Source organism: Rhea americana, unplaced genomic scaffold (assembly GCF_003343005.1).
Source record: "Rhea americana isolate MKP2758 unplaced genomic scaffold, rheAme1 scaffold_10, whole genome shotgun sequence".
NCBI classification, from domain to species: Eukaryota; Metazoa; Chordata; class Aves; order Rheiformes; family Rheidae; genus Rhea; species Rhea americana.
This window is the reverse complement of record NW_028185039.1, coordinates 2,363,419-2,391,119: the sequence shown is the minus strand read 5'-3', so window position 1 is coordinate 2,391,119 and position 27,701 is coordinate 2,363,419. Positions and strand designations below refer to the sequence as shown.

Here is a 27,701-nt window from a genome sequence, read left to right as displayed (position 1 = left end):
CTTTCTTTTTTTGAAGCTATTGTCCCCTGAAACACTGCAATCCTGCTTTATAAACTCCTGTAATCATACAAATTAAAGCTAAATTCTGGCCTGAATAAATCACTGAACAGAACTCCCACTAACTTTGCTGAAGCTAAAATTTCAGCTTCCAGCCTCTGCAATGCGTGAAAGTTTGAAATTCACTCCCTGCTGAGCAGCTCTTGCCTTTTAGATATTTTGGGGATATCCTGTTTGTTACTGATGTGCCACATAATCACTTCCCTCAAGGGCTGCTCTCACAGAGCTAGTTATGAAAACGAATCTAGCTCATCTAGGTTACTGCTGCGTGTGCTCCTCAACTACAGGAACGTTTTTAAAACAGTCATATTTATATTTATATTGCTGAGGAGGCAACCTTCCAACCCAGTGCTGACTATGACTTCTTAAATAATTCAAATACTTCCCTGTAAGTATGCAAAAGGCCAGCGGTGGGGTCTGCATAACAACTCTGCCACTGCAGACTTATCTGCTGCATCAGAGATTTCAAGGTGAAAACTCAGATAAGCTTGCTATATGGGGAAAATGCAATGCACGTCGTTTCTCTCCACCACTTGCTGATGTTTCCTCAGATTATTGCCATCAGAAGAGCCAGCTGCAGCCCTCCTGGTAAAACATTCCCATCCTCATGGTTCAATACACTAACATATAGCACTGACCACCACCCCGTTTCTGTATTTTGCCTTTTCTCTTTCTGAGGGCACGGCAGACACGCTCAGGTACAGCTGACCCCACAGCTGCTAGGCCACGCACATCTTCAGCAGGGGCGCTCAGATGTGCTCTGGATCAGGCCCTGTAATGCAAAATGTTCCACATCCTTCCACTGTTTCATAACCCTGCAGGGTTTGGGGTGGGGTTTTTTTTTTTTTTTTTTTTGAGCACAGAATTATGAAACCAGTGATGGAGCTGGGCTCGTCCCAGTTGAAAGGAAGTGGCTGTTACTTCTTAGTTGAAGCACAAACATAACCTTACTCAGAAAAATATTCTTTTTCTACTAAGGGACAGAAACTGCCTGGCCTTGCACAGGTTTTCAATATAAAAATGGATCTTTCTATAATGGAGATTTAATTAAGCTAGAAGAGTTGCCATGAAATCAGCTTTTTCCCCACATACGTTGTTATAATATTACTCCCTAGTCACTCCCTTCTCATTATCAGAAGAGAGCTGTGTGGCACCAACCTTYTAACCCAGTGACACTGCACAGGGACGAAAAGCATGCCCAGCATGCGAACACGGAGAAACATGGAGGAGATCCTACAAAAGGGCTGCTTCCTCTAGTCCTTCTCTAGATATTTATTAGAGAAAACACGTGGCACCACATGCTCTTTTTAGCTCTCTCCAATTGGAAAAGATTAATTTATTGACTGTAGGTTATARGAACAGGCAGCCTGGGCAAGATCTAAACCTCTTGTTTCAAGCTGGATGACACTAAACTGGGAAGGCTTGAGGACAGGATTTGCTCATRCAAATTATAATCGAGGTGTTTCATGCACCTACTGATTTCATAGGCTACGTGCAGCAGGTGGACTGAACGTCCCAGGGGGCCGTAGGGCTCGCTGCGCCTTCAGGGGCCCTGCAGAGTGCACAGCAATCCAGGCCACGAACTCGGCCCTTCGGAGAACCCGGGGGCAGCAGGGTCTCACGCCAGCTCTCCCACGAGAAACTGCACTCATGCAGCAAACACAACCGGCGTCGACTTGACCACAAATGAAATAGGCTTGATCGGAGTTGACAAATACAAGTATTTCTCCCCTAAGGATGAGGCAAAATGAAACAAGACTTATTTGCACTGTTTTGAGGAAAAGAATAACTGAGTGTTTTGTGCAAAGCAATGCTTAGGTGAAAAAAGTAAAACACCCAAAYCCTCACCACCTACAGTGTTACTGGCCAGCCTCCGCCACTTTGTGTATGGCTCACACCCATGCAGCCCCACTTCCCCTGCAGCAAACTGGCTGCTGGTTCAGTTTCTGCAAGAAAGCAGCTGCTGTTTGGCTAATTATAGGAGCTTTGGATCGGAGCTACAGTGAAGGCAGCTTGATGGAACCAGCTGTTAAAATTACAGCTGGATCCTAAACTAGCTGCGAAAATCCAGCTTTAGCTCCCTGCCGTGCTCCCCCAAAACAGTGCTGCCAGGGCTTGGCTTGGCAGCTACCCCTCCGCCTCCAACGCTCCCCTCCCAAYCAAGGCGTCCTTACCATGATTCTGGCTAGCAAAATGCTCCCGTGCTTCAGATTAGCTGAAGACATCAGCRTCTTTCTCTTTCCTGCTTGATTTTCTTTCTGCACTAGCTCTCTGTAAGAGCAGTATCGATTTCTCTCCACTCCAGCACACCACCACTGGGTCACTGGGACGCCCATGAATTTCCTGGAGAGCCAGCAAACCTAAGAGCAGACTCTTATCTTTTTAATCACAGCTCAGACATAGTAAAAATGAACCTAAGCTATTTTTAAAAGAAAAGCTTTTGGACTTAGAGCCTTTTCCTTTGTCTTTTGGTGRTGATCTGGTGTGGTATCTCTTTAGGCAGGCAAGTAAACAGCAAATTATCTACCTTTCACTTTACCAGATCCTCATTAGATGGCACTTCAAGGGACTGCATTGCATCTGGCCACCACAACTGAATCRGCCCTTCAAAACATCAGTGGGAAGCCCTGAAAAACCATTTTGGTCCCTAGGCCAGATGCTACGAGCGCTGCTGAAACAGCTGAGCGTCTGCGCTGGCATGCAGCGAGAGATGCYGGTTGCAGGCTCCTGTTTCAGGCCTCTCTCCTTGCAGGAATAAAGGCAAAAACCTCCCGCGATCTTGCTCTGCATCTTCCTCCCTAGTTCGGTTCACCAAACAGTTGTTTGATGAATCTTGTCTTTACTGCAGTAAGGTCAATGCTTGATGTTTAGATCACTTGCATTGCAAAGCAAGTTGCTGCAGGGAGCTACGGCCGAGTGAGGGTCTTCTGTTTGCTCGAGCATCTCCAAGGACTGTTGCTGCCCACTACCTTGTCCGGGCAGATTGCTGCAGTGCATGTTGTTAGTTTGGCTGGGCATTTTACAGCCTATTTTCTTTAGTGGATTTTTTTAATGGATACCTTTCTGCRCCCCTCAGAGGGGATTTGGCTTATTTGGCTATTTACTCCAGAGGTCTCCTCAGGACAGGCTGTTGCGTGAGTTTGTACTCTGCTCTGAATGAGGTTGAGAGAACAGCAAAAGTAACTTCCACTGCATCACACCTTAATTCTGTTTCTAGCAATAACAGAATGAACTGAGTAGTAGGAGGAGGAAGTTGTCATTTGTTTTTAAGAAATGACATTTCCCTCAAACCTCCAGGGAGAGGATGAGGAAAGGTAACTTGGAGCAAGTCCTGCCAGGGAGACGTGTAATATTAAGTGCTGGATTAAACTGGGAAGGCATAAAAAGGAGACTGAGCATCAGCAAATAGGAGTCCTGCCTGTTCCACCTGACCACGCTTTCCTGTGGAGCTTCTCCTCTTTCCTCCTTCTCAATTCTTCCTGAGCCTTCTGGTTTCAATTATACCTCCTCATTAAATAAAGATTAGAAAACAGGATGATTCCCAGCCCTTAGTCTCCTCTCTCCTGCATTCAGACTTCACTGTACAACCAACCAAGCCTAGATGTTGCACATCCAGCTGCTCGGGCACCTGCAGGCACCRGCACCCACTTGGCTCAGCCTTCTACATACCACAGAGGCTTTTGGGCATGATTAACCTGTCTGAGAGCCCGGGCGGTGGTTTAACCAGCCATGGAGGAGCACGTGTGCTTTGAGCAGGCACCGTCCTCAGCACTAAACGCCACGGCTCACGGCTGTCCCGTGGGAAGCACCAGGACACGTTACCTTGCGCAGGGCGGTCAGCTCCGGGTGCCCGGCGGCTGCAGAGCCCATTCCCAGGGTGAGTCACTTCCCCTGCTCAGCAGGGTGACGTAACCGCCTGCACGACACAGACACAAGCCCTCGCTGTGGCTGCAAGTGAAGGAGGTTTCTGTGCTGTCAGCAAGGCAAGGTTACTTATGCACTGCTCACTGGAGAGATGCTTGTGCTTTAACCCCCTCCTGACAATGGCACGCCAGTGTTTCCTTCTCTTAAAAAAGAAAATTAAAGACGATCTCTAAAGTAAACAGCAGCACTGCATGGAAGGAGACACYGGGTCTGGAATTTCTGTATGGACACTCACAAAGTCACGCCCTCCACACTGCCTGTGATCAGTCTCCCTGGACCAGGACCGCTTCCTCGGTGCATCTGCACTGTGGCTAAAACACAGATGCAATCCATGCATAATGCTGTTATGCTCCCTTGCAGTGCGACCAGCAAGGGCACCTGCATCCTTTCTTGAGAGGGATAAACCCCCACTGGCACTTAATCTGCACTCTCGAAGCTGTCCGTGCCACGCTCCCTGCTGTTGYAACAACAGCTAAGAGATGCCTCAGCAGAATTGCACAGCAGCAAACTCGCAGCAGGCTGCAAAACTCAACCCAGAAGCCAAATCCTCAGGTGCTGATGTACTGCCTCCCACAGTGCYGATCTTGCCAACAAGTCTAAAGCTGTGTGCGCAATGACATGAGCTGCATGTTAGTCTCCTTGCAGGAGTGCAAGTGCATCCCAACATCTCTTTTCTTTTTCTTTYGGGAAAACTTCCAAACTTGAATACAAATACAAATTGCAAAGGTGTATCAATGCTAAACAGTCAGAGGTGTTTGGTCACAGGGCTTGGAAAGAGAAGCTATAACTATGTCTAAGCTATCTGCTGCCTTATGCAGCTAGGAGTTTGATCTTATTTGCAAAGAGGCTTCACCCTGCCGCATGCTCTACTTCTGGCTCTGTTTAATTGTGGGTCTTTCCACTGCCCGCTGAGACTTCCCAGGCTCAAAATTGTTCAGAATAACTTCAGTCTTACTGCATGAGTAGCATTTGCTGTCATCATCCACCTACCTTTAATCTCATTTCTCAGAATCACAGAATGGTTGAGATTGCAAGGGACCTCTTGCAACCAACTCCCCTGCTTAAGCAGGGTCATCTACAGCACATTGCACAGGATTGTGCCCAGGCAGGAATTTGCAATGCAGTTTGGCAGGTAAGCAATTACTTCAGGGAAAGCAAGTTTCTTTGGAAATTATTTAGAATAACAGAAGCTCTTAGGTCAATGGAATAGCTCATAGTTTCAGTTGGTGCTAGTGAAAATGGACCCAAATTTAGCGACTGAGTAGCCAAGATCTTAGAGACAAGGGCAGGATGGAGCACTGGGGTTTGCATTAAAATTTTGTCGAAATCAATCGAGACTTGAGCCTGGTGTTTTGGTTCAGCCAGACATAGGAGGCGGCTGCTGAGTTTTTACTGGAAACCATGATTTAACGGCAGACACCAGTGATGAAATCTCAGTGTGCACATCAAGCACCAATAAACATCTCAAGGAACTAGAGTCATGACTTCCTACCACAGAACATCTCGTTTTTCACATCCAGGTCTAAGAAGTGCAGAAGTCTACGTGAAGTTTCAAAACATTGTACTACCACGATTTCTACTGCTCTCTAGTAATACTAGTCTTTTTATTTCAACCCCTAGGTCTACAAGGGATCTATTTATAAGGAGGAGAGAGAGGAGCTAAGAAGGCTGCACTGACCCTGTCCCCAAGGGCCTTCTAGTGATGGAGACTCGGCAGATCACCCCATGCAGCAGCAGGCGGAGTGTGCCAAATCCTCCCGACACACGTTGCAGCCGTGCCTGGGTCTGCATTATGGAAATGAGGACTTCCAATTGCAGAGGGACACCAGCACGAAATGCCTGGGCTTCAGTCAAAGGAGAGCTCTAATATTTGAGCCTTTCAAGCATCAGAAGAGAATTTAATCCATTTTACAGCTAACATCAGATAAGAGTGACATTAAAAATCAGTCAGAGCAAAGCAGCAACTCCTCTTTGAGGCTAATAAGTAGAAATAAATTAACTGATTTCTTTATATTGAAAATTCCTCTCTATGGACTAAGATCAAGGCCTGCTAAAGCTTTTGATGACTATTTGTCCATCAGTCATACATGCCTTGAGGTTCAATAAAGGTTTGCATTCAGAGAAACTCCTGAAAAAACTCGGATCAAGATTATGGATATAGTAAAATCAAGACTCAATTCACTGCCATTAAGGAAAAACTAGYCAACATAAAACCAGAATGAGAGGAAAAAAGTCTTCATCTGTTTAGCACTATTCACTTTAGAGATAAACAAGGCTACACAGGCAAGGCCTTAAAGACAACTGTAACTTCATAGTGTTCATGCAGCTCTAGAACTTTTATTGTGGCATTCAGAGTCTAGTGTCATTTTATGTAACGTTTCAAATCCTAACAATCTCAACCAAAACGCTTCCATGGACGTTGCTGGGTTTTTGTGCCCTTTGGGGAGGAAGAAGGGTTACAGCAAAAAAAAAAAAAAAAAATCCACCGCAGAGATTTCTCCACCACTCCAAAGACAGCGGCAGGTAGCGGAGACACAAACTTGTGTTAAAACGGAACAAAGCATTTACGGGCCAAACTGCTCCGAGCCGCTACCGCGAAGCGGATCCTCTGTGGCATTTCATACCCCCGTAAGCTTGCCCGTCGTTTGTGCTGCAGCCCTCGAAGCAAAGGGATGGCAGAGCTGCGGCGCGCCGGGAGCCACGTCGCAGCCCGGCACTGACGCGAGAGCCTCTTTGTGCCACAAGGAGCTGGTGTCAACACTTCCCGGGTAGAAGAAACGCCAAAAAGGATTTTGTCAGGTCGCAAACGACACCGTGGGTATTGCCGCGCGGACTCAGAGCCTGTGCGCTCAGAGCCGTGCCACGTCCCGTTCCCTGGACTGCATCTGGGCGAAAACCCAATTTTTGCACTGGTCGGTGTGACAGAGGTGGAGATTGCAGCTGGCTGCTGTCCTGTTAGTTGGCTTAAATTTTCTCCATGCTAAAAGCAGCCCTTGATTTAGCTAATGACATTCTGCAGGAATGGAGTTTTTATTCAACTGTATCATTTAATATGTTTATCTCACCAGCAACTAAAGAGTGCTACAGCAAACACCTATGCCACCTGCCTCTGCTCAGGAGGAGACAGCTTCATACAACAGCTTTTTGTAATTCATATCATGTTGCTCCCACAGCACCATCTGATCACACATCACCGGGGCTCATGCAAGGAAAGGCATCTCATCCCACGAGGCGTCGCGATGCCCTGAACACGGACCCATGTCCGACGGGAGACAACAGTCTCCCACACCACAACTTTCAGACAGCACAAATCAGCGTGAGCTTCAGAGCAACACAGATTTACACCAACCAAGAATTTGGCCCTCACTCTATCTTATTTTGGGTAGCTCTGGGAGAAGAAGGAAAAAAAAAAAAGAAAAAAAAAGGCATCCACCTCCCTCAGGTATTCAAACAGGAGAAAAGAAATGCTGCGTATCAGAGGGCTCTCAAATGCAAACTCTAAGCCGCCCAACACAATTCATTCCCTCACTGAAAACGCTTGCATCAAAAAGCCATCTTTGACAAAGGAAAAGTCCACTTTTCAAAGCACATTGCTTTGACAACATAGGAGGAAGAGGGGAAGGAGGAGGAGAGAAACCTTCAGTTAAAGAGCAGAAACTAGAGTATATATTCCCACAACACCTGGAGAATTGAGTTCCCTGCAGTTTAAGGTTAATTGTTTTCCCTGCATAGTTTTCTGCAAGCTGGCCAGCTGCTATCATGCAATGCCGTCAGTAATACCTTGCCCTTTTCTGGTTAGTCCTTATCATTGCTGCAGTATTTTGCAAATTTATTCTGCACACTGAGTCCTGCATGGGAGGAGAACTGTTATTTTCACACRGACAGAGAAGTGTCCTCGTGGCTGCTCAGCTGGGTGGCGCTCGTAAAAGCACAAAACCCCAGGTCATGCTCTCCTCCATCTAAAGCACATTTTTCCACCGCTGCAACACTTGTTTCACAACAGCTGCACACGACGGACTGCGTTTGGTTCACACCTTCGCACGTGGCTGCCCAAGAAAGGTGAGGAGGATGATGCTGCCTTTTCCCCAAGGCCAGACTGAATTGCCAGAAATAAGGCAGAAAAAAACCCTTCCCTCTCTCACATTTCTCAGAGAAGCTGGGGTTCGTTGACAACCTGCTTCCCTGACCCTGATGCTGCCCCGGTGCCCGGGACGGAGACTTTGCAGCTGTCTCGTTCACACGCCTTTCTGTGAGCATCGTCCTCTCCTGCTTCAGCTGTCCTTCCCCGCACCAGGCAGCTCTGCCGCAGGGCAGGGATCTACCGGCACATGCAAGTATGTCTGTGTGTGTACAAAAGGAGGAAGCTTGCCTTTAAATAGCATGTTCTTTCTCACTGCTTTTCCCCTGGTAGTTCACAGTTTAAAAATCTTGCTGACTACAAAAGATGTCCTATTCACCCGAGCCAGCAGCTCCAGGCCCCAGCACAGATGTCCCTCCTCTCCCCCAGGCACACGGTCAAAACCCCCGCTATAAAAGGGTGTCATCCCACTCCAAAGGGGCAGCAGGCTCCGCTAGTCCCAAAGTACGGCATTATAGAGGCAATTGCTCCATGGACTCTTCAGGGTGCTCCAGACACCTGTACAACCAAACAAGTCACGAGAAAATCCTACTCTTCTTAAGGCAGAGGGCTACTGTCACCTGAGACTCAGCCTCACCTGTCCAGCAACAGAAGACGTGTTTTGGGCCTTTTGCAACACCAGCCAACATCACAGCACTGCTACACCCTTGTACAGCTACGGGTGGGCAGCCAGCAGCCACTGAGCCTAGCTGGTGGCACAGCCCACCCTCTTGGGCTGCAGTGAAGAAGCACCGAATCCTGTCCTCCTCCTGCTCCCCAGGATGCAGCCCTCCTCCACTGCAAAAGTCCCTCTGCTCACTAGCTGGTCGTCTTTTGCCATTTCCTGTAAGAAATTCTCATGGAAAAAAAAGGAAGAAAAAAATTTTTTGTGGGTTAATACCTGATCACCTTTAATTTGTCACAGTTCTGAAGAGCTGTTGCAGCCTCTACAGTCTTCCCACCTCCTTTTTCACTCATTTCTCATTCTCTCATTTTAAAAATAATCTCAGCTCACAACACATCGTCCTGCCCCACACAGTCCTCCACACCCCCGCTGCAGTGAAACCTCATCTAGCTAGGTCCGCTCCCACACGCAGCTCCCTCTGCAGCGTTTTACCGTGCAAGCGTTTGCAGAGGGAAGAGGACGGTGCTGGTTCCCTTCACATGCCCTTTTGTATTAGCATTTCCTTAAAAACCGTGTGCATTAATGACTTTACAAACRACAGCAGGACCCCTCGAGCAGACGCTTTATTTCTTCGCGCCGGCTGGCTGGCTGGCTCCCCGCGGTGCTAGGGGCTGTGTCTGACCAGCAGTCAGACCTGCGCCTTTTTAGGTGATCGTTAGGACCGATTCGTTCGTCGGGTGCTGCTCAGCCCTGCAATTCAGCAGCCTGCACAGGCTGAAAAGCCAGCGGGAGATGGGAGCTTCGCTTCTGAGGTTACCAAAAAAAAAAAAAAAAACAAAAAAACACTAGGCTGAAGCACGTTAGAGGCTCTGTCACTCTGACATTCACAACCCTTCACCAGCCAGCTGAGATCAGGCAAAAGACACCAGAGAATCAAGTCTGTCAGTTGAAATAATTGGGCGTAGCTGCAACACTGCTCACCGCTTTGTCTGATCAGGCCCAAAATAAACCGCATTACATCACTGCAGGTTGGACTGAACTAATAAGCAGATCTTTCGCAGAGTGAGAAGGAATATATTTACATCTTGTGTGTCCTCTGGTCCTTTACAGTCAGAGCTCCTTCTGAATTTGCAAGTGCAKGGGAAAATTAATTCAGACTGTTTCCCAAATTATCCAAGATCCACAGAGTAGAAAATGCATATTAACAGATTTTACTGTTTTACAGTGTTCTTTCATGTCTCATAATTTAGTTTGCTATGACATTCATAGGCAAATCCAAAACAACGTACAAGCAGAGTAATCTTTAGGATGATCAGAGAACACAGTGCAAGTGAACAGATAGAGTCAGACAAACACCCTCCTCTGTAACTACCTGGGCAAACCTAGAGCTCACCCTGCCCTAACCTGAATAGCAAAAGWAAGATTTAGTCCGTACTGTAAATACACATAGAAAATCCCATGGAGGCTAAAGCCCTGATGGTCTCTGACATGCTAACACCTCCCTCTACTCTGCAAATATCAACCACTCTTTTTTGTGAAGYTTCCCAAATGATTAACACAACCAAAACAAACTCTTGCCAACCTCAGCTGTTCTGTTTCAAACCTGAAGGAGGCCTTGCACACCCCAAACCTTGCCKACTTTTTCTAGCTGTCTCAGTGGGTCTAACAGAACCTCTTAGGCCATGTGAGGTTTCAGCTATCATCACTTTTTTTCATGTTCTGCAGTGCAATAGGCCCCCCTCCAGCTACATAACTGCTAATCAAATAACCTTCTCCAATTTGCATTCTGAAGGAGAGGGTTGAAATCTTTAGCTAGTGTAAAACTGGATCCCCCCACCGTTTTTATGAGGAGCTCCAGCTAAAGAATGAAAGCAATGATGCTTGCTAGCATTTACATCCTTCTCCCTTACGCATGATGTGGTCCTATCTCGAATGCCTTTGGGAACCAGATGTCTCAACATGAAAGATATGCAACAGCATCTGCTGCGAGTAAGGGAAACCCGCTGTTCTCCCGTTCCACTGAAACGGAATTATATCAGCACGCCGATCCGGCTGCAGCGCTTTTTATCGACTGCGCCCTGCACTGACTCCTCTTCTGCTATTGACAGCTCTTCCACTATCTGATAAAGGGGTTAAGGAAGTTAACAGCAATAGGTTTTACAGGCTTATTTACAGGAAATACAAGAAAATAGTATTACATCTGATTCCACAGCAAAGCTGCATTTCTCACTTGATAAAGGTGTTGTTTGCACAAAGTTTACCCTGTGCCTCACTGTCAGTTCACATTGCRCTGGAAAGCGCCGACACCTTGGCCTGAGAGCCTATAAACCATTTTTGAACTACCTTAGTGACCTTATTAAATAACAATATATGGCATAAATAATCTCTTAGGAGAACATGCTTATGTCTGCCRTTCACCAGTGGGACATTGCTCCTCTGTGCTCAGAGTCTTTAAGAAYAAGTCAGAACCTCTCTCTCCCCCAGTGAGATTACACTGCATCTACATTCGTAAAGATCACATCAAGTATTCAGTCCAARGATTTTTTTTATGACCTTGGCTACTATTATAGTTAGTAGCATTAAAAGTAGCGTCTTTCCTTTGTTGTCCCTTGTATCCATGGTATTCATCTGGTTCCCATCACAGCACCTCAGCTGCTGCAGAATAATGAGTTTCACAAGATACTTTGGAAGTGCTAAAAGCACCGTTGCTGGAAATGAAGCATGTGATGGGCAGCCTGGAACAGCAGCCATCCTCAGGAGGTTTCCAGGCAGCCAGCCTTTTTTTTTTTTTTCCCTCCCTCTCCTCTTTAGAGGAACCAAGGAGTGGTTGCATACCATACCAGTACACACAACTGAACAGCACCACAGCTCCTCCCGATTCTGCAAATGGCCCACAACTTCTCCATGTGGAAATAAAAYAAAACAAAGCCCTGAAATTAAAGTACAAAAGACACTGCAGTGTCAGCAGCAGCAGCCCACAACAGCTTGTCAAAGGGGCACCACAGCTCCCATCCACTTCCCTGCAGAAATTCATCGGAGTGCTTTGTCCTTACTCACACCTCCAGGAAGGTTAAGAGGTTTTAGGTGCATAAAATGAGAAAAGAACTGTTTAATGCAGCCAGCAAAGCTTAACACCACCATAATGCAGCACAACAGCTCCAATCATAAGGGTATCACCTCAGCRGCCAAACTGGTGGGGAGCAGTCTCTCTGCTCTGACATGTGTGGCTCTAGGAGGGCCAGGAGAACGTTGAGGGCAGGTTCCCACACCTGGCTGGTTAGGCCTTGCCGCAGTCTGGTTTAGAAAGCAGAATTCATTCCTGCTTGCTATAACTTACCCTGCCTGAGGGATACTCTATGAGCTTGTTTGCTCTCTGCAGCTTTCCATGTTCTATGCAGCAACGTTTCGAAGGATCTGCGCTATCCCCACACACAGCAACAGCAAGGCAAAATGCACCCACTCAACAGCAAACAGCTGGAGCTCCATAGAAAARCTCTGGCTCTGAACCAAATTGTTGCATCATGTGAGACAAAACTTGTCTCACCATCCAGTTTAGGGTTATCTTAAATCTCTTCAAAACATCTGACACCTCGTGATTGCCACCTCCCACCTCCCTCCCMGCAGAACATCCCTGTGACAGGTACTGTGGTGGGTAGTAGCCCATCACGGAGACGGAGTACCCAACTCCTGCATGGAAAGCACAGTGGGAAAGATGTCTCCCAAAAGACAAGGAATGGTCAGGTATGCTAAGCGGTCTGAATACAGTCACCTGTCTCTAACTGGGCACCACAACTAAACTGGACTGGAGATCAAAACAGCCATAAAAAAAATCAGAACAGCTCCTGTTCCAGAGCTTTGGGGCCTTGGCTTCTCCTCGTCCACAGAAATTTGCCGTTCTGGACCTGTTATTAGACACTGCTCACAGAATGAGGCTGGCCCTGCTTGCCTGGCCAAAAGCCTAACTCATTGCAACAGCAGCAAGCGTGCGTGCAGTGATCGACCTCCTGCCTCACCTGCCATACCCTCATCGAGCACTGGCTGCAGGAGAGCCTAGAGACAGCAAGAGCAAGGACAGGCAGGAACACAACTGKTTTCCCATTGCTTTGGAGAACATATTTTAAATGTATACTATTTGCCCATCACCAATTGTGCAGATATTAGGCAAAAATGGTTGGACTGCTGTTGCTTGTAGGGCTGGTGAGCACAGACAAAGGAATAAGAACCTTTATCCTCCTGGATTTGACAAACATCCTCGGCTCATCCACAGCTAACACCGGATAACAGGCAGGCACAGGCAGTGCTTTCAAGGAAAGGCGACAAGTGGTTTTCCAGACTGGTATCTCTGTCCGCTTCTGCAGATACCGATTAGCCCTCCTCTGACAACTGCATTAGCCATGATCGGCCTGTGGACAGACACTTTCAAGACCCTAACTGCAAAGTTAAGCCATTTTTTTCAACAAGTATTAAGAGATTTAACAGCCAGTGTAAAGCAGCTCACAAGCTCTTCATTTGCTGATGTTAAATCAAAGACCCAAAGACACGTGCTATCCATCCTCACGATGCCACCCGGGYCATACTCTCAGCTCACCCAAGGGCTCAGCACATGCAGCAGCACCGGCACGGATTTCTCCTGGCATCCCAGCAGCAAACAGAAGGTCTGCCAGAAGACAAAGACATGTTTTTAGGAGAGTAACGTTCCCCTTCTGCGTTTTCTTGGCCACACACACATCCCCTTCTTTTGTTCATGACTTGAGACACATTGAAGCGGCGRCACCTTTATCAATTTCAAATATCCTGTTTCATCTCTGAAAAGTGTTCTGCTTTGCTGCTTCTGCAACTCCCTTCGCTAACATAAATTCATTTGATTAAAGAGGAATCAAAAGTACCCAAATGAACTTACTCTCAGCAGGACTTTTGGAAAGCATTACCATAACTGCTGCCTGTCAACAGCAGGGAAAAACGTTCACTTAAAAAAAAAAAAAAATCACACAAGATCACATAAACCTTTCATTTGCCTTAAGTTCCAGATCTGGACTTTGACTGCAATTGCTGCCATTCTTCGTTTCTAGGAGAATTCAGTACTTGTGCCCCATTAAACTCTGTTAAAGGGGATAATTAGCTGGAGGCTGACAGTAATTTAGTCAGTTCATTTATCAGAAGGGATAAAGCCAGCCTGAAACATGTTAATATGAGGTTCTTAAATTTGGTATTATTCTATGCCATTGTGCAACTAATGTATCAACAGTGTGAGGAATACAGACTGTGGTGTTAAGCAGAATTACTGAGGTGTAAATAATGCTTTGCCTCATAAAGTCTGGCTAGGGTGAAATTATTTAGCTCTAATACTACAGCTGAATTAAAAGCTCAAACGTATAAAAGCATGTATCTAAGAATCGATAGTGGATCACCGAAGCGTTTAATCACTGTATCACTGTTTTACTAATCTTCCTGCACTATCTGAATTCAAACTGACTCCTCACWCTAAAATCAATGGAGCTAATATACTCATTAATGATGGCTCTTTTGGAGGAATGAAACCATCAGAGTTTGAAAAACTAATTCAGGGTGTAAGAGCTAAAAGCTGCAGCTGTGAACAGGGCATGAGCTCGTGCTCAAAGGCTTCCCTTCCTTACAGAAATTTCCATTGCAATCTTCCAGCAAGGGCAAACGGCCATGACTTCCAAGTACAACCACATGTCCCTGACCAGGGATATTGGAGCAGCGACTGAATCATGATCCATGGGTGTATAGCTACAGCTCAAGAACCACTTCAATGCTGGGCACTGCCACGTCAGAGATCTCTGTCCCTCCCACTGCTGGCTGCAGCCTGGCGGTGGTTAAAATCTCAAACGACCTGCACGTGGTCCTTATGGAGAGCTCAGCTTCAGACGCCTGGGAGGGCACAAGACCGTTCCTCGTTCAGATGAGGCCATGTGAATAAAGCCATAAACACAAGGGAACTTGCCTCCTTCTGAACACGGGCTGACAGCGCTCCCCTGCATGGGTCCAAAAACTCACCGTTCAGAGCATAAACCTCCTCCTTGAGTACAGGCAACTAATTTCTAAGAACGAAAAGGGAGCTGAGCAAGGGCCATTCCTTCCCTATGCCTCCCACACTTCTTTTTCTTCTTTACACTCTTTGCTAGTAGTTGAACAGTTTGCTGCATCCTCTTATCAAGCTTCCCTACATGACTATATCTTAGCTCTGACCTGCACATTTGACACTCTGGTCCCAAGACTAATTTCTCCAAGGTCTGTCAGTTCAGCTGTGATAGCTTCTGTTTGGCATCTGCAGGCTCCAGACAGTCTCTCCCCAAAGGCTTTTCCAAAAGTGAAGACATCAGATTTCTGACCAGCATTTCAGCAGACTGTCTGGAAAAGGATGTTGCTCAAAAATATTCGAAGATAGCATTTTCCTATGTTTACGCAATTACTGAACAAATAACAGAGTGCAAAACTGCCTCTGGAATTGGAAAATGGAATTAAATCTTCCAACAAATACTAGAAAATGAATCCTGACGTCTCTATTAGCAATAAATGTTTCATGCTTAGAAACTGGTAATCTAACATCCCTCCAGGGAATTCAGAATGGCAAGGAAAATGGTCCAACACAATATTAGAAAGAAAGAAAAGAATATACATACATTCAAATGAGATACAAACTGGGCGTGGGGTGGGGAAGGGAAAAATCTCTGGGTTGGTCTCATCACAGCATGTTTACATGCAGTTCAGGAGGTCATTAAATGAAAAGCAGTGGCCTAGATCCTATGATGGTTTCCTTCTGTGCCCAGCATTACTAAGCCTGGCATGATCAGGCACAAAAGCATCACCCCATGCAGGGTACATCCTCTAGAACACTGTTATGCCTATAAACTGTATCAACTCCTGCAAGCAGGGAAAAGGGCATAGCTGGGACACGTAATGCGGCTTAGTTTCCTCTGCATCTGCCAAACTCCAGCTAGTCTTGGAGGGCTCACAGACAACGTGGCTCAGACCAGCTCTTAGACTGCTCTGGTTCACACCAGCTGGCCAAGCTGGTGTTCCTGGACCACGTACACGATGGAGCAACCAAGCATCCTCATTTGACCTAAGCAATACAAAACCCGCCCCCAGCACGTAAGTGAAAACCTCCCGGGTGCTACTTTCTGCAGGACATGGGATTTTCCCTTGGCTCTCATGTCCCAGTTCCCAGCCCTGGGAACTAACCAATTCCCAGTGTAACAGCAGAACTGAAAACAGAGGTCCCAAGTGAGTCATGTCATGTAACCCAAAATGAGGAATACAGCTTGGCACAGGGTGAAGTACGGTCATGTAACCATACCTGGGGAGTGCATTATGTTTCAGTAAAGGGAAAAGTCAGCAGTGCAAGTTTGGTGTCCTTGGCTGTAACACAAACCTGACATCCCAAGCAACAACTACTGGGCCAAAGCTCATTAGACATTTACTGGCCAAAAGAATCAGTAAATGAAGACCTGGTCAGTATTTGCCAGGTAACTTACCCAATTCCTATGTCGGATTTTAATGACAATACAGTTCTCAAAGAAAATATACAGCCTAAAAGGATTAATACACAACCTACAAGACATCATCAGTTTGCCTTCCTTTCCCCCCTCCTCCTGAGAGCGCTGTTCGCTTTAAATGGCTTACTACCATCTATTTTATTCTGTGTTTAATGGTTTTTGAACTTCAAAGAGAGGGTGAAAAAACCCTACCGCTTCACCATGAAGTTCAATATTATGTGGCAATGTTACTGAAAGATATTACAAAATACGTTGCTAAAATAAATTCCTGCTTGAACTCTGCCTGTAGTATTTTTCAGAAAGCTCAGCACATGCTCGCCTTCTTGCACAGCACTGAAGCACATACTTATGTTTAACAGTAAATACTCTTCTTGGAGTCAACAGGACTAATCACATCCTTAAAATTATGCATCTACCTTAAGCACCTGGTTGAACCAATGGTTTTACACCAGGACGTTGCACAGTGTAAATTGGAGACACTATTTCTGGGTGAACATTACAYACATGTTGGCAGATACATTCCAAAACTAAGAAATTCAACCATTTGTAAGAGAACATGCCCAGCTTCAACACACTACTTTGAAAATCTAAAGTCATACTTTAGATCTACTAAATACTAAATCTACTACATACGCATATAGATACCACACACACTATGTGCATGTTTCATGTACACAAAATAACACATCAAAATTGTTCTAAATATAAATTGAGGCTATATGATATCAGATTTTAACTGCAATTTTAACAGCAGCAAACTGCTGGCACTATCTGCTTATTATTAATCTCAAAAGGCAGCATGAAAACAATATTTTAACCTTTCATCTGCAACACGTTCTTTGCTAATAAAATCATCCTAGAGCCATCCATGCACATAGCTAGTGTCAACTACTTAAAATGCAGAATAAATTAAATGCCACTTACATATGGCGAAGGAATACCCAGCTAATTTCATACAATCTTTAATTCAGTTTTTATGACGGCRCAGCCTCACAACGAACACGGCCGAACCCTGTGCTTCCTCTTCGAATTCTGCCCTTCTACGAGAAAATCATCTCATCCACCTGCTCCGCCACACAATCCCACTAAAAAGACCACAGTCATGCTGGCCGTTGTGCTGTGAGTGCTGAAATGAGCTCTGGCACGAGCACTTTGCCTCTACAACTGCAAAACACTATGTGCATTTATTACCCTACAAGGAGGCCAGGTCCCAGTGAGAAAAGACATTGCAGTTTTGTGGATAGACAGCTGTGCAAGGGATATTTAGGATGAGTGGGGAACCTTGTACGCACTTACCTACCATTAACCAAGCAGTATTAATAATCCTACTTATCTTTCTAAAGGAAGTCACCTTGATGAGACATACATCCTTATCTCGATTTTAATTCACATTCATGCCTCCTCCTACTAGAAAAGAGCTCACTGATAYTCTGACTTATTGTTGGTGCACATCCCACTGAAGTCAATAGAAGGACTCTTGATAACTTTGATTTCTTTCCATCAGGCATTGATTTTCCCAGTCAAATACAGAGAATGCCAGAAGACATCTTTCCCAAAGAATCACACTTTCCCCTCCCATTTTGCAAAGCACAAGCATTGATCAATATAAMGCTACATTAAACAGACAAGAGAAGACATGGAAGGTGCTGGACATCAAAACACTCATGTGCTTAAAGCCTCTTTCACTACCTGCAGAATAGGGTTCTTGCTTCTCACTGTGAATGAATTCTTTTCTTTCATATTTGGCTCTGATCCACTGTTCCCGCAGCAGTCTGTAAAAAACAAAMAACAACAACAAAGTAGAAAAAAAACACATGAAAGGAGATACTGTCCAAGATAAGCTAAGGAAGAATTAATGTCATTGTTTCTTCAATGGAGAATACAAGTGTGATTTAAAAGTCTTGCAAAAATTAAATTCTACAGTCTGGAATCATGAGTCTCTTCCATTCACTGTGAGACAGCAATAAATAAATTGCTTCCTCGTATGTCCAATTTAGTGGAAACTTACGTAATAAAATTTCCAGCATTAGCAGAATATCCTACTCCTACCCACCCACCTAGACTCTGTGCAAAATTCCTTTAGCATAAGGACAACTCTAAATATGATTTCCTCAGATTGGACTTTCTAATAAAAGTGATCACTGAATAAAAAGAAAAAAAAACCACACACACACAAATTACATGCAAAAGAAAAAAAAATCCCTAAATACTATAAAAGCAGAAGTTGAGTATGCCTTGAGTGATGCATATGACTGCCTCTTGGCAGTTCAAGTTATAGAGATACTGCCTCCTCGTCACACATCAAGAGCTTTTCAAAGATTGTGATGTGTTGAGATGAAGTTATACTTATGATGATGAGGGAAACCCGCCTTAAGTGGCCCGAGGAGGATGCCAGAAATGGCTGTGATACTTGTGACTCAGTGACCACAGAGCCTGCTGTAAGGTGCCATGCATTTCCCAAACTAGGAACAACAGAGAATGCAGTCCAAAGGGCTCCTCTTTAAAAGGAAAGCACAAAGAAGCATGGCACAGTCATATCCCAGGCCATATCCAACCTCTTGGAGGAAAGTGGAGCATGAAAAATGAAAATGCATCAAGACCACCATGAGAACGTTGCTGGGTATCGATGATAAGACAGCCTTGTGGAAAATACTGCCCAAATACAAGAGGGTAGTGGGAAACCAGCTGTCAAACTTACAGCCTGTGCTTCTACATTCGAGAAGTAAATCCACAACACACACAGAAAACATTCTATTAAGTGCTTCTCTTTTCACATTGAAAATAACACCAGCAATTTACATACCAAGTCATATACTTCTGGGGGGGGAATAAAAAAGAGATTTCATTTTTTTTATTTTATTTCAGCATGACTCCTAGAATTAATGAAGGGCATAAGCAGTTTTGATCTGGAATACACTAGGAGTTGACGCAAATCATTTTTTAATTGCACCCAGTTATTAACTACCCTAAAATCCTAAATAGCCCAAGCAGGCAAAGAACATACCCAGACAGAAAGCCATGCATCTTTCCAACTTTACATTTAGAATGGCCTACACTGACGACAATAAAAGATCCCCCAGGCCATGCTCTGTAAACCCCACTACACCTGAATTACCAATTTCTGTGCCAAGGAAAACTGATGATATATTTAAAAATATCTTGGTTTTATGGCTCACAATACAAATTAAACACTCTTCAGCAAAAACATTCAAAAATTTTTTAAAGATGATAAGTATACTACCATTACTCACGAAAATTCTTCTGGAAGAACAGCAAACAATTTCATCAAATTTGCAAGACGCTATTCAACCAGAACCACAGGTGCTATCAGTTTCCTGGTGGTTAAGCAGCAGATAATTACACATATTTTCTCCCACCTGTTGTTTCATCTCCTTAGTTGGGGGCAGCAGCCTTCTCCTACCACACAAAGGAAACACCACAACATCACTGTGCCAAAACTCAAATGTGAGCTACCTGCACTACTGCAATGGGAAGAGTGCTAGTGAATCTGCTTTTCGCCTTCTGTTCGTGCTTTCACAACTTATCTTCAGCTGTCACATGTATCTGCAAGTTAGACTGTGAACCCCAAAGAACATCCATCTTCCTTCTGTTGTCACCCTGTGATACAAGCTTGTCTTGAGTACAACCTATCTTCAGCTGGTTGCAGGAAGCTGAGATAGGCTTTGTAGAACTGTGCAAGGTGGGTTACTCAGGATGTCCTTTCTGGATCAAGTATCTACAACATGGTTGTCTGTAGCCATAGAAGAATAGATCTGGTGACCCAAAAGTTAGCACATAATCACCTACTTCTATACTTCTAGGGCTCATCAACAAAGCTACAGAAACTTAATCATATAATCAACATAAATACTTGAAGCTGGAAAAAAAATGGAAGAACAGTAACAGTCTGGCTGCTGCAGACAGCCTGCAATCACTATAGGCAAACTCGGACCTTTTCAACAACACGATTAGGGATTTAACTATGAGGGGAAAAAAAAAAATCACACCACCCTCGGCTCCAGCTGACTTCAGCGGATTCAGCAGGAGCTGCAGCTGTTCAGATTCTCAGAAACTCAACCTTCCTATATGAATGTTTAAATACAGTATAAATTAAGGTTCATGTGCAGCAGTGGGAAAACACTCTCTCATATAAAGCAAACTCTACAACAGAGACACTGCTGGTCTCACGCCTTCAGGAACGCTGTTCAGCAACGACTTATCCCCCATGCTTTCTGAAGCACTGTCAGTGACAACAGTTCAACGTCTCCCCAGCGTTTGTGCATAAAAGCTCAGATTCAGAAGCCACAAGGTGCCTAACCCAAACCTCCTGCGAGGCTGGTCAGCTGCCAAATGCTCTCAGAAACCTCACCCAATGTTTGAGCTAGACCCTAAGGGGCTCTGATAGCAACTCCCAAGGACCACAGGACTCCAGCCACATGGCTTGGTCAGCCCAAATCACCTTCTGACAGCTCAAACATTCCTCCCCACTCTTCAACATCACAGCTACAGAATCCTTCAACAGTATTCCTCCAAAACCAAGACACACCAGAGGAGGTGTCCACCATTAAGACAACTCAGTGCAAGGCCAGGGRCTGCAGTCTCTGCTCCAGTGGTTATATAGAGAAAGCAGAACAACTCTTGCAAAAGAAACAGAAAGAGACACCCAAGCAGGACAGCCAGGAGTCCCTTTGGTGGGACACAGAGGCTGCACAGCAACTCGACCACACTCATCAACATGGACTCACAGCAATCCTGCCACAACAAGCTGCTTGCAAGTCTGGTGTTAAAACTTGGTTTCCCTGACCCAGCCTAGTTGAATTTAAATAGGAGCAATTTAATTTAAATCTGTCCTAGTATCCATAGGATCTGAAAGCAATTAAAAAGCAGGGCTAATCCAAGCCCCCTTAAGCAAGTTAGTCTCTCTACTGTTTTCAGTTGACTTCAGATCTGATCTCCATTTCATTTCAAGTATGCCTTTAGGGGCCTTTTAGGCATTTGCTGCTGACAAAATGCTGTGTTCTGTTTGAACTGTATTTTTCTTGAGGTAAATGTGCATGTAGATATCACATGCCTGATACAGGACCCCCTGTCCAAAACTCCCTGTGATTTCCACCGAGTTCTGTGAACAGAAATGACCCTAGCGCTAGCCTGATGGTATTTTATTGCATTGCTGCTGAAGGGATATGTAGCAAATACAAAGTTCACATTTGCTAGAAAAATATAACTGTATAATTCCTAAAACTGAAGAGATACACAACTTTTGGGATCTAATCCAAAAGCTTTAAACAGCCCACCTAAAGTCTGGCAGGCTGCTGGTTACGGGGAATATGTCATTTTTGGCAATTAGAACAGAAAAGCCTTTGTAATTAACAAGATAAAAACCTGGGAGCAGGGAACAAACTAAAAAATAAATGAAAGATCACACTTCCAACAGAATAAACAAGAAGTCGTCCACTGAATAAAACASGACTGGGCTGCTCTCATGTGACGGCAGAACGAGAGGCCAACACAGCACTGTCAGCACTAACTCCAAATCTCATTTAAAAATACTTGCTTGATTTCCTGGCCACCTACACAAAATGAAGTGCACTCCCTCAAAGGCAAAGTGGTGCACTTCTATCTTGCACCCCCAGAAGCAAAAGAAGCAGCTGACRTGGTTCAGGAGAAGCCTTTCTCATGCCACAAAGAAACACCATAAGAAAATGGTTCTTAGGCTCAAGCAGCTTACTATTAAATTGCCACTGCATGACTTCATTGTGTTGCATGTAGGAAATCTGGTCAGCAAAATTAATAGTCTCCAGTTTGTGGCTGCACAAGATCCTGCAGTTGGACTGCTTTTCCTGGGATGCTCCATGGCTTCCCTGCTACTAACCTAYCATGCACACTGCGAGGCCACGACTGGACACAGAGCCCAGGCAAGAAGCCCCAACCAGAAGTGAAAGGGGCCAAAAAGACGTCAAATACCAAACGTCACGGCTCTCTGGATTTCATCCTTGTGAGTCACCATCGAGCCAAGCAAARGTAGATGATCCAGAAATGTCTTTTCCAAAAATCAGATTTGTTGCTTCTGGAATTTGACAGAGGTTTTTGTGGACATAGCTATGCCAAGTTGCTGTCAAGCAGTACTTTTAATGAAACTTTAAGTCCAAATTTTTCCTCAGACAGTGTAAGAAAAAAACATTGCAACTTAGATTAAAAGTCAATCTAGCCTCACAGACTGCCTCCACACCCTTTCCTATCTRTTTTGTGTCTGCTAATTCCTTGCTGGGAGGACTTGCTTTCAAATGGCTTTATGGAGAACTGGGACGGCCTGTGGGCTTGATCCAGRCGCTCTGTGCACCAGCCCAGTGGTGCCAAGCCCCTGGGAATGATATGCCATCTGCCCCAAAAACCTCTGGCCAACACCAGCCATCTGGGGGGGAGCAAAGGAATGGAATTTCTGGCTATCCAAGCATAAAATCTCCCTTCAAGGATGTGAGGAATTTAAAGCTGAATTTGAATAGAAAGAATTATACCATACCTAATTAAAATCATGAGTGGTCCAGTTTACCACAACCCTATTTTTCAGAATAGTGGAACATTTAAATTAAAAATGTGTAGGAAACGCAGTATCATTTTAACCTCATAGCAGTTTCCTTTGGAAACCAAAKGAATCAATATGAATTAAGAGGCCTATAAGCTAGTGACAAAGAGAAAACAAACCATAAGCAGGGAGGACTCCACTACCAGTCAGGACCAAACTGGGAGAGCAGGAAGATTACAAGCACTCGTGACGGCAGTGCTATATGCAGGTATGTATCTTGGGAAGCTGACTGCACAATTTGGGCTATSGCAGAAGGATTTAATACTCAGGAACCAATGAGCAGCCACTCTTGGAGAGGCCATTCTGCTGCRCCTTAAGCTTTATACTCAGGACATCAGGCACTTCTGAAAGCCTTGGGTGCAAAAATCTGATGATCCTTACTAACAAGCAGGAGCCACAGCCAAACACTAAACCACAATGCTCAATGGCCAGAGGTATGAAGAGGTTTATGTAYGAAGTATCAGTACCAAGCGACACTACCATCAACGTCGCACCTTGTCTCCACGCTCAGCTTTCCCAGCTAGGCCACGGGAAGTGACTGAAGGGATCGGCAGCTTGGGAAGGGCATTGACCCTCTTGAATATCCGCGGGGCTGTGCTCACGATGGCAACCGAGGGCTGGGAGGCAAGGCAGCCAGTTCATGTTACAACCCAACCCTTCGTTCATTTTGTATTACTACAGCCCCAAAGGGTGCCAAGTGCTGCACACAGTCTTGTGAATTTATAGTCCGAACAACTGATAAGCAAGAAAAGAGGAGGGAGGAGAAAAAAAAATAAAAGAAAGAAGAGTGACACAGAAGGACACAGGATTTCTGAAAAAATGTTGGTGATTTAGAGTGGAAATCCATTCAAGGCATCTGTCAGAGGGCATTGACCACATAACTAGTCACCACAACCTGCAAGTCTGTTCCCAGCAAACACGAATCAAAGAAGAGGTGGATGCCAAGTCTGGACTCCTATTAAAATGCTGCCATTCTGAATCAAGCAAGGACCATGCAACAGCGTAAGCGTATCCCAAAAAACGAGGCTTCTTCTGTCCCTCACATCTGTAGGAATCCTCGAGTCCCAAAGCTATGCCTAAATTTCATAAAATGGGCTCTGTCCATAGACCTGTGCAGAAGTACTAATGTCCCAGCAGTGATGCTTCTAGAACTTCCAAATATTTTAATATTTCTAAGGGACAAAAAGTTGAAATCCTCCTAAACTCCAGGGAGTACCGCAGTCTGTATTTGGGAACCAAAAAGGAAAAGGGCTCTACCAAGTTAGAAGTCAGTAATTAACCAGAGAAATCACACCACAAGGACTAGATACCTCCTCTGTTACAAGGGGCGAAGAGCTCATTGCAAAGCCTGTCTGGTCAAGAGGTACCTCCACAATTATTTCACYGGGTTCTACCTCAAATCCAAAGAGCGTTTCAGTTCCCAATGTCACTATGTGGATTGACAACTTATCTTCTCCAGGGAAGTTCTGCTCTGTAGAAGCATTCAGGTCTGCTGGCTCCAGGCCACCCTTTTGCAACTTTCACACAAAGGCACTCCTAAAGCGTGACCCAGCAAGAAGCAGCCAAGCAGCTTTCTAAGCGCCATGCAGGGAAACCCACCAGTGCTAGTATGTTCACACATAGGTGGGAACAAGCCAAAAATAACAAGCTTGCACTGGCATGATGGAAATCAAGTGAAAATTTTGTATCCTAAATTTCATAATGTCCTCCTACATGTAGGATAAGAGGCCTGCTTGACTTCCAGAGACCAGAATGAGGTGGTGGGTTTAGTAGCTTTACTACCAAATGAACAAAACACTAAGCTGGAAAGAAGGTTGGAAAAAAAAAAAAAAAATCCAGGGAATTCCAAGCAATTTTCTCTCATCACATTTTAATTGTACTGTAATAGCAAGCAACTTTTCTGCCAATAGCCATTCTTCTTTAGATGACTATTTAGATGACTCTTCAAGACTTGAGCCTTGCTGATACACATCCTCTCTCTGACTGATTTCTCATCTCATTCCAGAYAAGACAACTACCTGGTACAATTCATACTATTTCATTTTCCCTCATTTTTCTACCAAGGTTCTCAAAGGTACTGACTGTCAGCACCTTTAAGCATTCTGTTTAAGGACCAGATGTAGCTCCCACATATTCAAGCACAGAGAGAGGAATAACAGATCRAAATGATGTCCAGGGAGCTTTGCAGAGCTGAGTAATGCACTGCAGCTTATACGCTGTTCCCCATAATGATGCACAGTGTTCCCGAATCAAGCAAAGAGGCAACATAAACAGCTTTTAAGTACTGGGCAGGGGCATGGATGTACTTCCAGGACTGCAAAAGCCAAGTAAGAGCTCATCTCTGTCTTGTAACAGCCAAGCATGCGGCCAAAGCCTTTCTCTTTATCTTTACTAAAAAGCTTTGCTACATTTCCGTCTTTGTTTACYGGTAACTCAAACCTGATTCAGTGCTTGCAGGGGCTGTCTTTGCACGTAGAGAAAGATCAGGAGCCARGTCATTGCTTTGCACCACTGCCCCRCAGAGCAGGCCCCAGGCCCATGCCTGCCAATAACAGTCTGAACCCCCCAAATGCTGCCATGCCCAGATGTGACTGTTTTGTGCACACTCCTCTRCTTCCAGACTTGCAGGGTCCCAGTTGTGAGCAGAGGCAGGTTGATATGGGCAGCAAATACACAGTCTGAATTCCCACACACAACCAGACAGCCAAATATAGACTCTCCTGTCTTAGCCCGTATCTGCTTTTCCCTGGGATGCTCACATATATCACCTGTAATTTGGCCACTGATGAGAAGCCTCCTGTCACTAGCAGTGTGCCTCTGCCCCAGAACAGGCTGTCTTATGGCTCTCAATCTGCTACCATGGGACAGAGATGGGACATGACCACACAGGATCATCCAAAGAGGGTTTTGGTTGTTTAGGGTCCTCATCCAACACTTTTTGTGCCAATGGTGTGGTGTAGTAGGAGCAAAGTCTGGTACTAATTTCAGCCTCAGGGACTCCCCAGTGGTGCAGAAGTTGGCTGTTCTGCTCACTGTTCCTCATGCATTAGCCAAGCTGCTGGAGACAGGAAAGAAGAGGAGACAAGGGGATGGTTTTTGTTTGTTTTTTGTTTTTGTTTTTTTGCCCATCCACAACCACAAATTTTCCCTGGGCAATTCCAGAGCACTCCTCCAACTTCTCTAATCTTTGCCAACTTTCTGACAGAGACAAAGCCAAAATGGGGTTTCTGGAGGAGGCAGAAACCAGATGCAGCAGGCAAACACCAAGTATTTTCTAGGGAATCCAACATAATGTTGTGGGCGAGAAGACAAAAGGACAAGCTGGCGCTGGAACAYTTCTTCCATCTTGTTCTGTGAACTTAGCAATTCTGCAAGAAACCAAAGCAAACGGATTCCAGAGGATGCATTATACAACGAAGGAGCTTAAAATGAACAAACAGCCTGTCTTCGTTCTGGTTCGTATGTCGGCATCCTGCAGGGCTGCATTCAACAGCTGTTCTCACAAAGCATGCCCAGCCCTTCCAACATGGGTTGTCGTAATTACAAGTATCAAAAACTCCAGATGCTGCAGAACGCAGGTCGGCAAAAGACAGCATGGTGCTGGCAGTGGCAGGAGGCACTATCCTGACTGGCTCATAGCAGTGCCATACAGAGCTGTGACCTGGGAACCAGTAACGCTGCTACAGTGATGGGACTCGGTATGAAGCAAGGAGAAAGCTAAATATATACCATACTCTTTAAAAAGCAGCAATTCCCTGCTCTTGCTTAGCACATATCCATCTACTGGCACAGAAAGCCTCTAACTAAAGAAAATACAACCTGGCACATCACCCTTGAAACATTCCCAACATGTGACATACCCACAGCTGCTTATACTGCAGCATAGTGTCAGAACACGATGGGTTACTGCAAGAGAGCACATCCATACTGACCCGTCCTGCCGCTATTGCGGAGACCCAGCGGTGTTGGCTGGGAGAACACCTCTACAAACGGAGCTCCAGGCTCCCTTGGCAGCTCAGAAATCAGGGCATCCCAGCTGAAACATGGCCTAATGCAGAATATCCGCAAGTCGGTGGTACAAAACAGACAGAAATTGGCGCATGAGCAGCAGCAGCTTGCAGAAGGATTAGACCTACCTCATCCTCTTAGCTGAGCAAAAAAAAAAGAAAAGAAAAAAAGAAAAAAAGAAAAAAAAAAAGAACAAGCACCCAAGCCTTCAACACCCTGTTTCTCATGGGTTAAGAGCAGCCCCGCACACCTCTGTCAGGCATTGGGGAATGGCTGCAGAGAAAAGTAGCCACGGCACCCCCTCCATTCAAAAGCTCAGCACCGCTTGCCTGTGCTAAGGGACAGCCGACAGGGCTGTGGTTGGAAGCCAGCCACCACTCTGCAAAACCCCCAGAGCAACTGCACCACAGGATGAAAAAAGAAAAATACACTAGCGGCAAAGCCCAAGCTGCATTATCAAAGGAAGCCAAAGTAACTGAGCTCAAAAAGAGCCGCAGATATTTCTGCCAGCCGAAAAGCAGAAGGAATGGAAGTGCTTGAGGTCATTAAGTTGCCTGAGCAGCAAGGCGTGCTTTGGTTGCCTTTCAGCCTGAGCTGTGCAAGGAGAGTTCAGTGCRATTTGTACTCAGATCTCCAAATACCCCAAGCTGCAGAGAGATCTTCCAACCATGCACCCCCATGTGAGCTCTGAATCCTGTCAGGCAGTGCTGGAGCATCACAAAATACTAGGACTGTGCTCCTCACAAAGATTTAAACAACTTATGCACCAACAGGGCCCTGTCCTGTAATAACAAAAGTAGCAGCTCAAGCTGGAATGCAATGGCTAATTCAGTTTAATTGAGACTTAAGAAAAAACAAAATAAACAA

At 45.2% G+C, this 27,701-nt stretch overlaps 1 protein-coding gene across 1 annotated transcript in view; it reads right to left on the bottom strand.

Moving 5' to 3' along the window:
* Positions 1–27,701, bottom strand: part of ADAP1 (ArfGAP with dual PH domains 1) — a 76,302-nt gene that overhangs the window by 31,005 nt on the left and 17,596 nt on the right. The window contains exon 4 of the mRNA XM_085300497.1: positions 17,933–18,015. Coding sequence (XP_085156623.1) covers positions 17,933–18,015 — 83 coding nt within the window. The remainder of the gene's footprint in view (positions 1–17,932; positions 18,016–27,701) is intronic.